The sequence below is a fragment of the Vicia villosa genome, unplaced genomic scaffold (assembly GCF_029867415.1).
Source record: "Vicia villosa cultivar HV-30 ecotype Madison, WI unplaced genomic scaffold, Vvil1.0 ctg.001467F_1_1, whole genome shotgun sequence".
Taxonomy (NCBI): Eukaryota; Viridiplantae; Streptophyta; class Magnoliopsida; order Fabales; family Fabaceae; genus Vicia; species Vicia villosa.
The window spans coordinates 224052-239212 of record NW_026705627.1 but is presented as its reverse complement, the minus strand read 5'-3'; the positions used below and the strand labels follow the sequence as shown (position 1 = coordinate 239212).

Below are 15161 nucleotides of genomic sequence, written 5' to 3'. Positions count from 1 at the left end.
ACACGATTCTTTTTCCATAGGTCCAAAACCTCTTAATTCTCCTAACGTCTCATTAGCCACTTTTCTAATCATTTGGCCATCTTATTCCACATATCATTTACACTTTCTTGAGGTTGTCCAAACCCTCCTCCAAGATCTTGTGTTAGAAACTTCCTTGTTTTTCACCCTTCCAATGTCACTTGATCCATGGCGGTCTCATGTGACTTCTTCTCTTCGTTCTTCCATTGATTCTTACATCCATAATTAATATTTTATGTTAGTCTCTCGAATAACTTTATAGTCCAAACAAATCTTTTTATCTAACTTCCTAATAAAAAAAAATATATTTGAGAACATGTCACCCAACTTTTATATGTGATCCAATGTTCATCTATTTTCTGAAATTAGGTATTTACTACTATAATAAGATCTAAAATAGACAAAAACTCCAAAGTTGATGGACCCTCAGCATCCACCTCCCCTAGACCTACCCCATGCACGCACTCAAATTACCATGCTCCATTTTCAAATTTTGCTTTTAGAAGAGGCCAAGTCTTTAATATTTTGTAATTTAAATATTTATCATCAGAGACTTAAACATAACAAAAATTACACATATTTTTTGTAAATAAAAATTAAAAATGATTATTTTAAGAACTTATTTACAACAACAAAAAAATGATTTTATGTTGATTAGTCAACCATAGAAGATATATATACTTGTTGAGAAAATTGATAAAGTAGGTGTTGAAGGAATCAAATATCTAGTGGCTATTATGATGAACTAATCAAACCAAGTGTAGTAATGGCTATAAAGTTTCAAGTCAAATGCAATGCATGAGGACTCAACATTAGCACTCCAATCGTATATAGCTCAATTGTTAATTCAGAGACTTGTATGCCAAAAGAATATATAATGCTACAAAAATGGCAAAAAAATCTTATAACTCACTGAAACAGAAACAACCATAATAATATACAAGACAACAAATACAACAATCCATAAGTATATTTTTTTTCACAATTTTGTGTTTCTATATCTGCCACCATTTCCTCCTTTCCATGGTCTTGACAAGCTCATTTGCTAATGATGCAAAATTCTCAGCTCCATTTTGCAGTTCCGCGGTACGTTGGCTTATTCTCTGGATCAAATTGAGCAGTAAAAAAATGCAGTTTAGCACGACTTCAAACGCACGAGTTCGATGACTATATGTACTATGCATGACTATCATAAGTAAATTGGCATGTTTCTAGCTATGTGTATATATTCGATAAATTTCTACCTCCAATTTCTCCTGTCTTTCCATAAGCTTGTTTCTTGCTTGTGCAGCAGTCGAAGCAGCGTCCTAAAATCCGAAATCAGTTAGATATTTAGCTTATTGAATCAAAAGAGGAAAACGATAGACGACTTGGCATTACCCCTGTTTTTCTATAAGCTGCCATAATCTCTTCGGCCGTTCTGATTTTTGGCTTTACATCTTCATTAGTCCCACCTTGAAATAGTTTCTCCCTATCGTTTTGTAACTTATCTGCACGCGAAGGAAGATTAAAGAAACTTTAACTAATCTTTGTAATTAAAATATGAGATAGCTTCTTAAGTAATTTACCTTTATGTTTGTTTTTAACATCAGGAGATGAAGTAGAAGCTACAATTTTAGGCTCGTCTATTTGAATGTCGTCTGAACCAAAATAAAGTATGTTTTGAGGGTTTCCGTTTGAGAAAACAAAGTGCAGAAGAATTATTCAAATTTAAAAGGAAACAACGAAGAGGCGTTTCAGTAGAAAACCTATATCGAGCTCCACTTCTTTTTCATCGGCCACTGTTGGACGTGAATCTGGAAATGAGGGCTTGAAAAAAATGTCTTCTAAATGACCAAAATTGGAGGTTTGAATTTTATGCAACACTGGTTGAGTGGTTTTTCCACCTTTCAATCCTTTGACAATACCACCTAGAATCCCCGGTTTTGTTGTCTGCGGCAAAATAGTTAGGCTTATTAAACTGTTTTCTGTCCAGAATGCGACAAATCGGAGAAACTAAAACCTGTTTTGTCTTCTGATTTGAAGAGAATGTAAATGCGGCATCCGAAGCAGCAGCAAGAACTTTATCGTGAAGACAAGGCAAATGCTCGAGACTCCTAAAACAAAATAAAATCGTCCGTTCAACTTTTTCTCCATCGTATGCACATTTTATATAGTAATTTACAGTGTTAACTCTTCGTTACAGAATAACAAACATACCTGAATTCATTTTCGCTGGCTAATAATGAGATGAATGCCAATTCAGAACCATTAGCCTGTAATTTATCAAAAGTTGTAAGCTTTTGAGAGAATAGAATATCATTGACCATGCAATTCCTCACAAATTTGAAAGTTTTTGAGAGTATTTTACCAGTACAATCTGTCCATTATCATCAGAACACATGGTTTTATCCATGTTCACTTTATAGTTCCACCTTAAAATCGATAATAAAGAGCTTTCCGACACCAGTTCCAAATCGGGTAAGGATCTTTACACAGCCAATCACGAATTTATCAATTATACATAATAGACAAAACCAATAAATTTAGTACAAACAAAACTAGTGCTCTCACCTTATTTCAAATGTTCCGGTCTGAAGCAACGATAGAATCCCACAAATTTTGTCATCTTTCTTCAAAATTGTAGTCCAATAGAAAGATTTTGAATGTTCCACTTTTCGAATCGGTTTTTTATTTCCCTGTAAGAATATCTTATATCATATCTATCAAATTCTTTTGCAACAAGACTTACGATGTGAATACAAAAAACTGATAATGAGTAGAAGACCTGCATCAATGCTTTTGCGGACAACAAATGCAATGAATTTTCACAGCAAAGCAGGACAAGTGGATCGAAAAGGATTTCCCCAGAAGGTGGAGTTTCTGAAGAGGAAACTTCAGCCTCCGATGAATTTACCACGGTTGAGCTACTTTCTTGCACGGGCTCTTCAGGGTGAGCACCAGCGGTACTCTTCAAGGGTTCCTCGTGCTTCTTGTCATTTGACACTTCTGGGGTTGAGATGATATCATCTGGAGCACAAAAATCTATTAGAATCAACAAAGCACTGCCATAGACACGAACATTGGACACTATTGACACATCGACAGCAGTAATAATTTGAGGAAATGGAAGTAATTGAATATAACCACATGTGTTGGTGCAGTGTCAGTGTTTGACACCTACACATGTCGGACACCTGACACGCCTTTAATCTGAAGTATAGATACTACATAGCTTAATGTTTCCAATTATATGCCAAGAGCAATAAAACTGAATCCATATAGTATTCTTGATGAAATTTGTACTTGCCTATAACATACATTGAAATTGCAGTTGACTCTTTCACATGGAACGGCCGGCTCGAGATAGTTTTACCAGTATCACCCTCAACTACATTAATTTTTCCATCCCTAGATAAGATAAATAGTATCTCTTCCAGAGATTTTCCTGAAGGTGTTTCTACTTTCTTTGGACTATTTACAGCACTTTGAAAACATGCTTGTTGTCTCCAAACCATTGAAGTAATTGGTGAACTTGAGCTAGGTACACCATCAATCAAGAACAAAACCGACAACGATATCATATCACAGACTGCAACCTGGAAAGAAGAAATTTAACGAAGAATAATTAGTTGAGAAATTATGACACGTCTACTAATGATCAAATTTGCTAACAAGAAAGGAAATGTGAATTAACTAGTCAGACGATACCCACACGACCACTTAAAAATCCAATAGCAAGTTTGGTTCCAGAATTTGCAAAAGATAACGCTTGTACTGGCGAATTGAAGAGAGAAAAAATAGCACTACAATGAGGTCCTTTTCCCGGTGGAACGTCATGAACTGCACACAAGTTTCACATCATAAGTCACTGCTAATTTTTTTTATGCACAAACATCATAGCTTGGGACACAAGCTACATATATGTAGCCTTTTATGATGATGACATAATAGATAGTTTTGCACACAATCTGCACAAATAGAAAAATGAAAGAGCCCAAACGGAGAAAGTAGCCTTCTAGAAACGTGACAGAATAGATCACCTTCAGTTTTAGTTTCTGTGACAAACTGGATTTTTTTTCCATCGGAGTAGTTTTTAAGGTCATATACACGAACCTACAAAGTCATCACGGCCAACGGTTAAGTATTGAATAATAATGCATTGCCTCAGATAAAGTAACCAATTAAGAAAGATTTCTGACAAGACCGCATTCATTGCCCACAGCCAGAAATAGGGAAACAGAACAAAAGTCCAATTTTGTCACCGGAGCAGTCGACCCTGCCACTTTTACACCATTAACCTACAAAACACATGAGATTGGTGAAAATAAAGTTACAGTTCAATTTTGTCATCAACATTGTGGAATTCATACCTCTCCTTCTATGTAAGAAATGTAAGACAAGATTGGATGTGTGGCATCACACAAAAGGACAGATCCATTAGAATAGCCCGCAAAGTAAACTCTGTCAACTCCGGCACCTTTAACAGTGGACAAGTGGCTGGGAACACCCCCGGTTAAGGGCCAATTTGCAAAACTAGCTGAACCAGGTTTTGCGCTAGTTTTCAGAATTGAGGCTACCTAAGAGATAAACAAAATAAGAAGTTGAAAAACCACAAGATGAACAAAGATCAGCCATCGGGTTTTGTATAAACTACTAGCAGACAACAAATTACCTCAGCTAGAGTTTTCGATGAGTTTAACTGACTCGGCAACTTGATAAGTTTTGCAACAGTCAAAGATGGATCGGCCATAGGTATTAGCACCGGAAACTCCTGCGCAGATACGGATGATGTCCTATTCTGCTGAGATAATAATGCGGACAAGCTATCATTATCGTAATAGTGTATTTGTCCGGGGTTTGTTAGCACAAAAAGATCATCTTTGCTATTCAAATCCCTTGCTCCTAGACTTGGAAGTAAAATCAAGTCTGCGAAAGTGCCATTTAGAGTAAGGTCTGCACGACCGATGCATCTTAACGATTCCATCCCAGATGACCATTCAAGAGTTAAAACCTGTAATGACGAGACACGTTAAAGTTTAGAGGACCAATAAAGATAAACTAAGTAAAATCAATTCAAAAATGAAATGATAATAAACATCAATAAACAAATAACTCACAGTCAAAACTTCTTCCGATCCAATTTCGTCACCGCCATAGACAAACAACTGACCAGTACAATCGTTGTGAGATTTGTGATTATTGGACCATTGTAAGACAATGACTGGGATTCTTCTTTCGGAGTTGGAAAGTTGTAGCCTAACAACATTTTTAGAAGAAGTGGTTTGTTGACCTTTGGAAGGTGCTGCAGATGACAAGTTCCAGAAAAGGATATCTCCGTCTAGGTATCCAACAGCGAGAATGGAGCCATCAGAAGATGCCCAGCAAAGAGCACTTATCTCTTTGTCTCCGAGATTTTGCTCTAAAATATCGGCTGGAAGATTGGCGTCCATATCAGAAGTGGTACCCCCCTCATTTTTTAATTCTAGATCCTTTCCACCACCAAGGAACACAATTTTAGCTTCGGAAACATCCCAAAGAATTAGTAGTCCATCCTGAAATGCAATCAACAATCTGCAAAAACATAAAAATGTAGAATCCGTTCTTCATCAAATTGAGAGAGAGATGAGCAATTTAAACACGCTAACTGATTTTCGCTCTAATTTTTCGAAATCATCAATTGTCATTGCTGTGGTAAATACCAATAAGTAGCTATCAAATCAAAATACCAAATTCAAGGGCAGGGAAGTAGACTTAGTAAAGCTCGGGGATGGAATTATATCTTGCCTGTTCCCAGAAGAATAAGGCTGCGAAAGAATTCCGACAATTGGTTGATCGCTGGACTCTGGAAACCCGGCAGCTTCTATCAAAAGGAACAAAACAGTGGTAATGAGTAATTCTTAAAGCAAAGAAAAACACTCTTACTCGGTGAAATTCAGTTCCTATTGAAGTGTATGTTTGAACATTTATGACTAACGCAAAAGATTGACGACTTGCATTTATGATTTTAAAGAAAAGCAAGATACGTATTAATTATCAATCATCATCAAAACATAAACGCAAAATTACCTCTTAGAAATTTAGCCGATAAATGATTAGATGACTTCAAAAGTTTTTCTTCCTCGGCATCAAACTTTATCACAGAAAACAGGCCGTGCTCATCTCCGACATAACTGCACATTATAGTAGCGTAATAGCATTAATAATCATGTAGTCATAACCATACAGATGTACAAAATTAAAAGTATTTCCCTTACATACATGAAATGTGAGCCACTAATTACAGAGAACGCCGTAATATTTGATTCCCATTGTAACGAACAAGTAAGACTCCGAGTTTCAAGATTCCAAACCTGCCAAAAAATAAATTGAATGGTTTCCATTTAGCGATATAAATCACAACCTATAATGAGCAAAGGGAATCAAAATCAATCACTTCACGGCGCCTCTATTAGAAAGCGGTATTGACATAAACAGAAAATAAAATCTAGAAAAATAACTTTACCTGAATATCGTTATCATTTAAGACCCCAACTAAATGCCCCTGATTTTGTAGGAACTGCAAATGCCAAACAATCCAAACATCAACATTACATTCATGTAGAAGTAATTACATCTCCCAGAAGCTAGCTACTAGCTAGCTAACATTTTGACTTTTGATAATTCACATCTCCAAGAACTGCAAAAGCTTCGTACCTCCAAGTATTTGTAAGGCAATTGCTTAGACGAAATCAAAAGTCCTTCAATATTATCACCACCAATCACCTTAAGTCTTCCATCCCTGCCATTAAACTAAACAATATAACCAATTGAAGAGCCAAAAACCTATTATTACTCGACGCGATACACCAAATAAGAAGAATCAAACATTATCGTAATAAAAACCATCCTGTCATTACCACACTGTCTTCCTAATCATGCCCAAGGATTATGTTGGTTTATACATTCTCTTAACAAAACAACTGCACCTTATAACTTTCAAATGTCTGTTTATTACCGTAACAATCTGAACGAATATCATTACGACCGAAAAGAAAAAAACTGAAACACTACCCAACAACTAAAAAAACCTAATTTACTCACCACCACAAAAAAAAAAAAAAAAACCTCTTTTTTCAGAAAATTCAAAAGAAACTAAATTACCCTTACCCATTATAGATAATTAGAATAACCCAAGATAACATTTTTACTAAATTGCTGAGTCCATTACAACACAAACCAGTAATAATTTGAAATAAATGAATAAATTGAACTAATCACAAATTTCAGTGTCAGTGATCCAGAGATTACAACTAACTAACATTTTTTACATGCAATGGGAGAACTTCAGACTGCAATCACAAAATAATAATAACAGAATCATAGAGAGAGATAGAATGAACTGACAGAGTCCCAATAGCCAAAAGCCTCTGAACAAAATCAAAAGCAAGAAGTGAAGCAGAAGACGGAATGCCATAGTGAATCACAATTCTCGGATCCAATTCAGTTGATTGCAAACTACCATGCTGCTGAAACTTGTACTGTAAAAAAAAAAAAAAAACAACCCAAAATCAAAAAGAATCAAAACTTGAAAATCGAAATCGAAACAAGAGAAACCCAGAAAGAAAAAAAATGATTTTTTTTATATACGTTGGAATGGTGGTGGTGGACAGCTTTATGCAACAACTTCTTGGCAAACATGGTTTTGATGATGTTGATGATGATGTTGGCGTAGGTTGTGTTTTAAGAATAAAAATGGTTTTGGTTTGTTGGACTGATTATACGATGCTTGTGATCGATTTTTTGAATTATAAAGAGATTAAAACAAAAACTTTGTTTTTTCTAGCTCAATCCACGAGTCAATGTACGTTTATTTGACCTTTTCTTAATTTAATTATTATTTTGCTTTTTGTATTATATATATTAAGAAAACAAGAAATGGATTTCAACAAGGGGATGTAGCTCAGATGGTAGAGCGCTCGCTTAGCATGCGAGAGGTGCGGGGATCGATACCCCGCATCTCCACTTTTGTGATTTTCGCTTCCATTTTGGTGATTTTTGTGACTCTCGCTCTCGTTGTTAAAGCACGGATAGTGTAATATAACTAACTATCCTTCACATAGTACAAGTGAATTCAAAATATTTTCTAATAAATGTGTGATAATACTTTTTCTGAATTTTTTTTAATATATTAAAAAGAGCCATATTGAAGATTGAATTTGAATAAATGAGAATAAATTATAGCATGAGAATTTGATTGATTTTATTTTAATTATAATATTAATAAATTTTTAAGTTATTTATAAATATAAAAAATTATTATGTATTATTTATTGTCTATAATAGATTATTATGGGATAAATCATCATAAAACTGCCACTTAAAATTTAATTTTTATGAAGATGTTTAAGTTATTTGGCCAATTATGTGATCGAATTAAATATTTATAAAAAATTAATTATTTTCCGACGAAGTCTTGTAAATAATAAAGGTTGTGTTATTCTATACTAGAATGAATCACTCGCGCTCTCACTAAAAGCGGAAAAAAAGAAGTAAAAAGCGAGGCTTATCTTGGAAAAGCTCAGCAACTTGACCCAATGAGTGACTCATTTCTTTAGGAACAGTGACGCCTTCGTCTCAAAATATTCACCCTAACATGAGTGATCTTGCTTCGACTTAATGACATTAAACAAATCTAGAGTGAGAGGAAATTTGTCAAAAATTTATTTTATTTTGTTAGTTATTTCCATTATTAAATAAAGATATAAAAAATTATCCCAAAAATAAATAAAAAGACCTAAAAATAGAGTAAAAGTAAAGAAAAGGAAAGAAATGTTTAACCTATTTGAGTCAATCAGCCTCATAGAAAATTGCAACGCAAATTAGACTACTCACAATGCATTTCACAAGGATGGTGTGATATAGCTATCAATGTTGCACACTTTATATTTTTGCAACGCGGTTAGGTTTAAGGCTAAAAATAGCATGCGCATTTTCACTTGCCTCATTTTTGTTCATCCATAAATTTTCACAAATTTCTAATCCTTTTCATCTTCATCTTAATTCTTCCATTACCAGAATCTAATGGCTCTCAAAAGATTGAAAATTTTCATATTTGATGCTTGTGCAAACAACCAATCACCTCAACATTCCCAATCATTTTCATACACGAAGTTCATTGCACTTGCTAAAAAGTACAATGAGATAATCATGTGTTTGTATGACTCTTTTATGTGTTTAGGATATTTGGACAACACGTAGGGCTTGCTCACCCAGAGTGGTAAAAAAAATGTTTATGTGTTTTTTTTGGGAAATTGGATATCCCTTTTCAGTCTTAAGAGTGAGATATTTATAAAGGTATATCTGAGCTCGGGTCAAGAAGTGGTGACTCGCTCCCTTGCTAGATACATAGGGAGGAAGAAGTTTATGCTTCCTTAAATCCTGGAGGAGGTGATTATCCTCCCTAACTTCCTATTTAACTCCATTTTAATGGAAAATGTCATTTTCCACGTTCGTAAGTCATCCTCCCTAACTTCCTCTTTGACTTCATTTTAGTGAGACACGTCATTTCCCATATCCGCGGAGAAGTGGGTAATGTGGTTGGTTCAGATCATCAGATGGACGAAGCCTAGTTGGGAGGCATGGTTAGAATATCCATGAGAACCCAATGCCACCTTACACAACCTAAGGCTTCGTGGGGAAACTCACCCCCACCAATGTGTTGGCCTTTAATATCTTATAGGTGGATTATCCTTTCTAAAGGCTCAATAAAACTATAGCGGTATGCAGTCCCTCAAGCACGGGGGTTTGAAGAGGACGAGGTGATTTAATCCAGGAATAAGGTAATTTATTCTTGGGAAAGACTCTAAGTTGAGTCCCTCAGGATATACTTTATGTCAGATCCCTTAGATGAGGCTTTAACTTGAGTCGCTTAGATGAGACTTTAAGTTGAGTCCCTCAGGTGAGACCTTAAGTTGAGTTCCTCAGACGAAACTTTAAGTTTAGTCTCCCATATGAGACTTTAAGTTGAGTCCCTTAGGCAAGACTTTAAGTTGAGTCTCCTAGACAAGACCTTAAGGTGAGTTTCTCAGGAAATACTTTAAGTTGAGTCCCTCCAACATTGCTCGAGGCAAGTTAAATATTGACTTTATATTTTCACCCTTTATAGGCCACTACGTTACCACGCCTTAGGGGTTTTTCTTTAATATCTATGTACATGCCTTTTTGCAATTTGTTTATGAAAATCTTGGATTTGTGATCTGTAATGTCCCATACTGCTTTCAGGATCACCGATTGGACCCACAAACCAACACAGGTCTTTTCAGCATGCTTTATCTTCACTCACACGTTGTTTGGGAAACTTCCTAGAAGGGCACCCATCCAAATACTACTCTAAGTCAAGCATACTTAACTATGGAGTTCTTATCTGTTAGGCTACCAAAAATAATATGCATCTTGTTTTTGGTAACGTAACAAATAAGAACTCCATAATTAAATTTGCTTGACTTGGAGTAGTATTTGGATGGGTGACCTTTTGGGAAGTTTCTTGTAAAGGAAGTGAGTGAGGATAAAACATGCTGAAAAGACTTGTGTTGGTTTACGGGGTCAGTCGGTAATCTTGAAAGCAGTCTGGGGTGTTACAAATGGTATTAGAGTTAGCCATCTCCTAGTACGATATGGTTCGGGGATGAACAAAGCAGAAGTCGGTGGGCATGTAACACCCGAGATTGACGAGGGCATGGAATGATTGTTGGTGTATGAGGCATGGAAATTAGACACTCTTGGCAGCTTCAAGGAAAAAAAACCAATTCACATCCGAATGAGAGGGATCCCGAGGCTGTGCAGGTATGGGATTTCATGGTTGAAGGAAGACTTATAAGGATTAATTGATACTACATATACCAACAAAATGCATCTTCTTTTGGGTAGCCTAACAAATAAGAACTTCATAGTGAAGAGTGCTTGACTTTGAGTAGTATTTGAATGGGTGACCTTTTGGGAATTTTCTCGGAAAGGAAGTGATGAGGATAAAACATGCTGAAAAGACTCGTGTTAGTTTGTGGGGTTAGTCGGTAATCTTGAAAGCAGACTGGGGCGTTATAAGGCCTTTCTATTATTCAGGACTTCAGCCAAGTTTCCTGCTAAGGTGGATATGATTCCTTGCTTGGTGTTAAATGAAAAGCCTATTGAGGCAACAAGGATCCTTCAATGAAGTTCAAGCAATGTATCACCTCATTACAGGGGTTTTGTACCATTGCCCTTCTGGATTTATTAATGAAAACATCCAGACCTTATGGCAATTTTCCTTATGTTATTTGGATTTTCTTTTAGTGGTGATTCCCTTTCATGTTGCCCTGACTAAATAAATTTCTTTCTAGGGCGATTCCCTTAAGCGTTGCTTAGGGAGAGTTGAGATTGCTTTTATGAGGGTTCCAATAGTAAGTTTCTTGAGAAGGCGACAAAGATCTTTTACTGAAGGTCCTGTTGGACAAGTAACTTCACGTACAATAGATGGGTGAATTGTGGTACTTAAAATTCACGATTACTTTTATATTTTATCCAATTAATATCATGTTAGTAGTTTCTTAAGAGTGAATAACAGCGAAAATTAAAATAGTAAAAGTAAATGTTTAGTTTATTTTATTAGAGGCTTCAAGATTCTTTGTCGGATGCTCCTGATCATATAAGCACTTTAATTTTCGGTCTATTTCTATTGATGAGGTATGAGATTTTTCTATGGTTAGGTGACCATCATCAAAGAGTTGAAAGCTATTTCCACAGACTTTAATCATAAATTTTGTCATAAAAAATTCGAATGAATCTTTTGCGGGATTTGCAACTTTGCATCTGCAAGCACATAAATCCACAGGTCCATCTTGTAATTACCCCATATGGCAGAAAATATCATTTAGTAAAGGTCCAATATATTTCTTAGCATGATCACTTATGACTTTAACAATCTTAGTATCATTCTCATTTAGCATCTGTGAGAAGAAAGTGGAGAACACAGAATGTGATTCATCCTTGTGTCTTAAGAACTTAACCCATGTCCATCTGTTGTAGTCATCAACAATGACTAAACCATACTTCTTGTCATTGATAAAATTAATTTTCATTGGTTCAAAGAGATCAATGTGCAATAGTTCCAAAGGTTCAGTGGTAGAAACAACATTATTTACTTTGAAAGAAGTCTTTGAAAACTTAGCTTTCTGACATGCTTTATAAAGAGCATTTAAAGAGAACTTCATATTTGGAAGGCCTCTGACTAAATCAAGCTTCTTTAGCTGAGAAATTCTTCTAATGCTAGCGTGACCCTATCATCTATGTCAGATCCATTGCTCTTCATTAACAGACATAAGACATTTAACATTTTGTTCTTTTAAATTAGAAAGTCTGATCTTGTAAATGTTATTCTTCCTCTTTTCATTGAACATAATGAAGTCATCTTTCCAACTAATAACTTTACAAGACTTTTAATGAAAAATTATATCATAACCATTGCCACTTAATTGACTTATGGACAATAGATTACATTGTAATCCATCAACAAGTAAAACATTAGTAATAGAAGGAAGAAAACTGTTACCAACTATTTCAGAGTCAATGATCTTCCCTTTCTGATCACCTCGAAACCTACGAAGCCGTCGGGCTTAAGTTCCAGGCTTTGGAACATATGCCTTCTTTCCATCATGTGTCGTGAGCATCTAGAGTCTAGGTACCATGACCAGTGTTTTAACTGAGTTGCTAAGGATGTATGCAACATAGATTATCTTTTTCCTAGATACCCACATCTTTTTGGGTCCTTTCTTGTTAGTTCTCCTAGAGTTCTTAACAAACTTGGGTTTTTGTGCAGGATAATCATACTTGTATGAATAGTTGAAACGAGAATGAGTTTTTGATTTTTCCTTAGGTTTTAAAATAGGTTTTTCTTTTGGCACAGATCTATTTTGTGAACCCTTAGGGAAAAATGAGAATAAAGAGTTTTTGGTTTATCATCTTTTTCTGAAGTAGATTCTTCATCAAAATCATAACCAATTTCTCTTGTTTCGTTTCTGCTAACTCCATAGGTCATTAAAGCCATTATGCTTCTACTTATGCTTCTAGCAAGAAATTTCTGAAAAGATTTGTCATACATCTTAATGACATTATCAGAATCCACAAAAGCTTCTGAAAGAAATTCTTCCTCAAGTTTTGAGCTCTTACTTTTTAGGGCAGAATTATCACTTTACAAAATAAAATTGTCTTTATTTATATTGGAGAAATCTTTCTTAAGCTTATAGTGTGCTTCAGATTCAGATACATGGACTTGTTTCAAATCCTTGTATTTTTTATGAAACTTCTGATACTTTTCCAGAATTTTAGATAAGCATAATTCTAATTCAAAACGAGATAGGTCAGAAAATACCTCTTCAACAATCTGATTCAGATTAAGATTCTGATGCAGTCTTTTCATCAGATGCATTTATGCTTGCCATCAGCATCATATTTGCTTGGTATTTCTCATAGTCATCTTATGAAGAATCAGAATCATCCAAGATAGCCTTCAACCATTTCTTCTTCCCTTTGAAGACTTTCTTCATAGGCTTGTCCTTTCTGAGCTTGAGACATTCATTCTTATAGTGACCTTTATCATTGCATCAAAGCACATGATTTCTTTGCTAGAACCAGACTTCTTTTTTCCAGAAGTAGATTCAAAGCGACCACATGTCCTTCTTGATCTTCTGAACTTTTTTCTTTTCTTCCAGAGTTGGTTAACTCTTCCGAAGAAAAGAAACAACTCATTATCTTCTTCAAATCTTCTTCAGATTCTTCTTCCTCTCCAGCTTGAAAGGCTTTAGTATTTTCAAAATTTCCCATAGATTTTAGAGCCATGGATTTTCCTTTTCTTTTAGGCTTATTTTCTTCAAGCTCTATCTCATGACTTCTCAAATAACTAACAAGTTCCTCAAGAGTAGTGTTGTTCAAATCCTTAGACAGTTTCACCGTAGTTACCATAGGTCTCCGCCTCTTAGGTAGACTTCTGATAATCTTCTTAACATGATTAGTAGTGGAGTATCCTTTATTCAGAACCTTCATTCCTTTCACTAGAGTCTAGAATCTTGAGAACATGTTTTCAACAGTTTCATTATGCTCCATTTTGAAGACTTCTTACTTCTATATCAAGGCAATCACCTTGGTTTCTTTCACTTGTGCATTTTCTTCATGAGGCATTCTCAATGAATCAAATATTGTCTTGGGTGTATCTTTATTTATAATCTTTTCATACTCTGTGTATGAAATAGAATTCAACAGAATGGTTATAGCCTTGTGATGATTCTTGTAATCTTTCTTTTGTTGGTCAGTCATCACTATTCTTTCTATCTTGTTACCACTAGCATCAACAGGATGAACGTAACCATCAACTGCCATATCCCGTAGATGTACATCATGACCAAGAAAGAAAATTTTTATTCTGTCTTTCTAGTAATCACACTTTTCTCCACAAAAATCTGGAGGTTTAACACTAAAGTGATATTTTCACTAACAGCGGGTGTAGCTGGTGAAGGGACATTTCCTGCCATTGTATTTCAAAGAATTTCTGGATCTTTATCTGACATAGTGAAGTGTTTGATAACAATCAATACTAAAACCGGAGCTCTGATGCCAATTGAAGGTAAAGGAAACACAAGAAAGAGGGATTTGAATTGAGTTTCAAGAATGAAATTTTTTCTCAACCAAGACAAACAAACAAAGAACTTATAATAAAAGTAAACACACAATATTTTTATTCTGGTTCGCTGTTAACGAAGCTACCTCCAGTCCACCCACCAAGGTGATTTTGTGTTCTTGAGATTATTGACTATACCTTAGTCTCTCAAGGAACAATATCAACTCACAAGTTGAAATACAAATGCGTGTTTACAAAGATGCTTTTTAATAAGCAGATTACACAAATGAAATAACACAACAATGTTAAGAGCAAGTATATGAAAAAAAGTTCCTTGCTTTACATCTTTTCTCACAAAGATGAAATATTTAAGATTGTCAAAGGTTCTTCTTTTTCATTTTTCGAAGTCTTCTTTATATAGGCATGAAAAAACCCGTTGAAGGGTGAAGATGAAATTGCACATTTCTTAGACGTATTCTTACAAAACAGTCAGTGAGAGTGTTACCCAAAGAAAATTCCTAGAGGCAAAGCAAGACAC

The 15161-nt window shown here is 35.1% G+C and overlaps 1 protein-coding gene and 1 non-coding gene across 2 annotated transcripts; one reads left to right on the top strand and one right to left on the bottom strand.

The window, feature by feature from the left end:
- Window positions 1-911: 911 nt before the first annotated feature.
- LOC131635341 (uncharacterized) lies at window positions 912-7787 on the bottom strand. Its single transcript, XM_058905957.1, has 24 exons — window positions 7627-7787; window positions 7384-7517; window positions 6694-6778; window positions 6503-6556; window positions 6259-6350; window positions 6067-6170; window positions 5785-5860; window positions 5118-5571; window positions 4673-5011; window positions 4371-4577; window positions 4200-4298; window positions 4041-4113; window positions 3713-3840; window positions 3308-3596; window positions 2786-3027; window positions 2572-2696; window positions 2369-2486; window positions 2218-2273; window positions 2021-2114; window positions 1767-1950; window positions 1587-1658; window positions 1399-1508; window positions 1263-1325; window positions 912-1121 (listed from the first exon to the last, which is right to left on the bottom strand). The coding sequence occupies exons 1-24, from the start codon at window positions 7675-7677 to the stop codon at window positions 1014-1016; spliced, it is 3357 nt and encodes a 1118-aa protein (XP_058761940.1). The 5' UTR covers window positions 7678-7787; the 3' UTR covers window positions 912-1013.
- Window positions 7788-7928: 141 nt separating this feature from the next.
- Window positions 7929-8001, top strand: TRNAA-AGC (transfer RNA alanine (anticodon AGC)). The gene has a single exon. It is a non-coding gene; the product is annotated as a tRNA-Ala (tRNA).
- Window positions 8002-15161: the final 7160 nt, after the last annotated feature.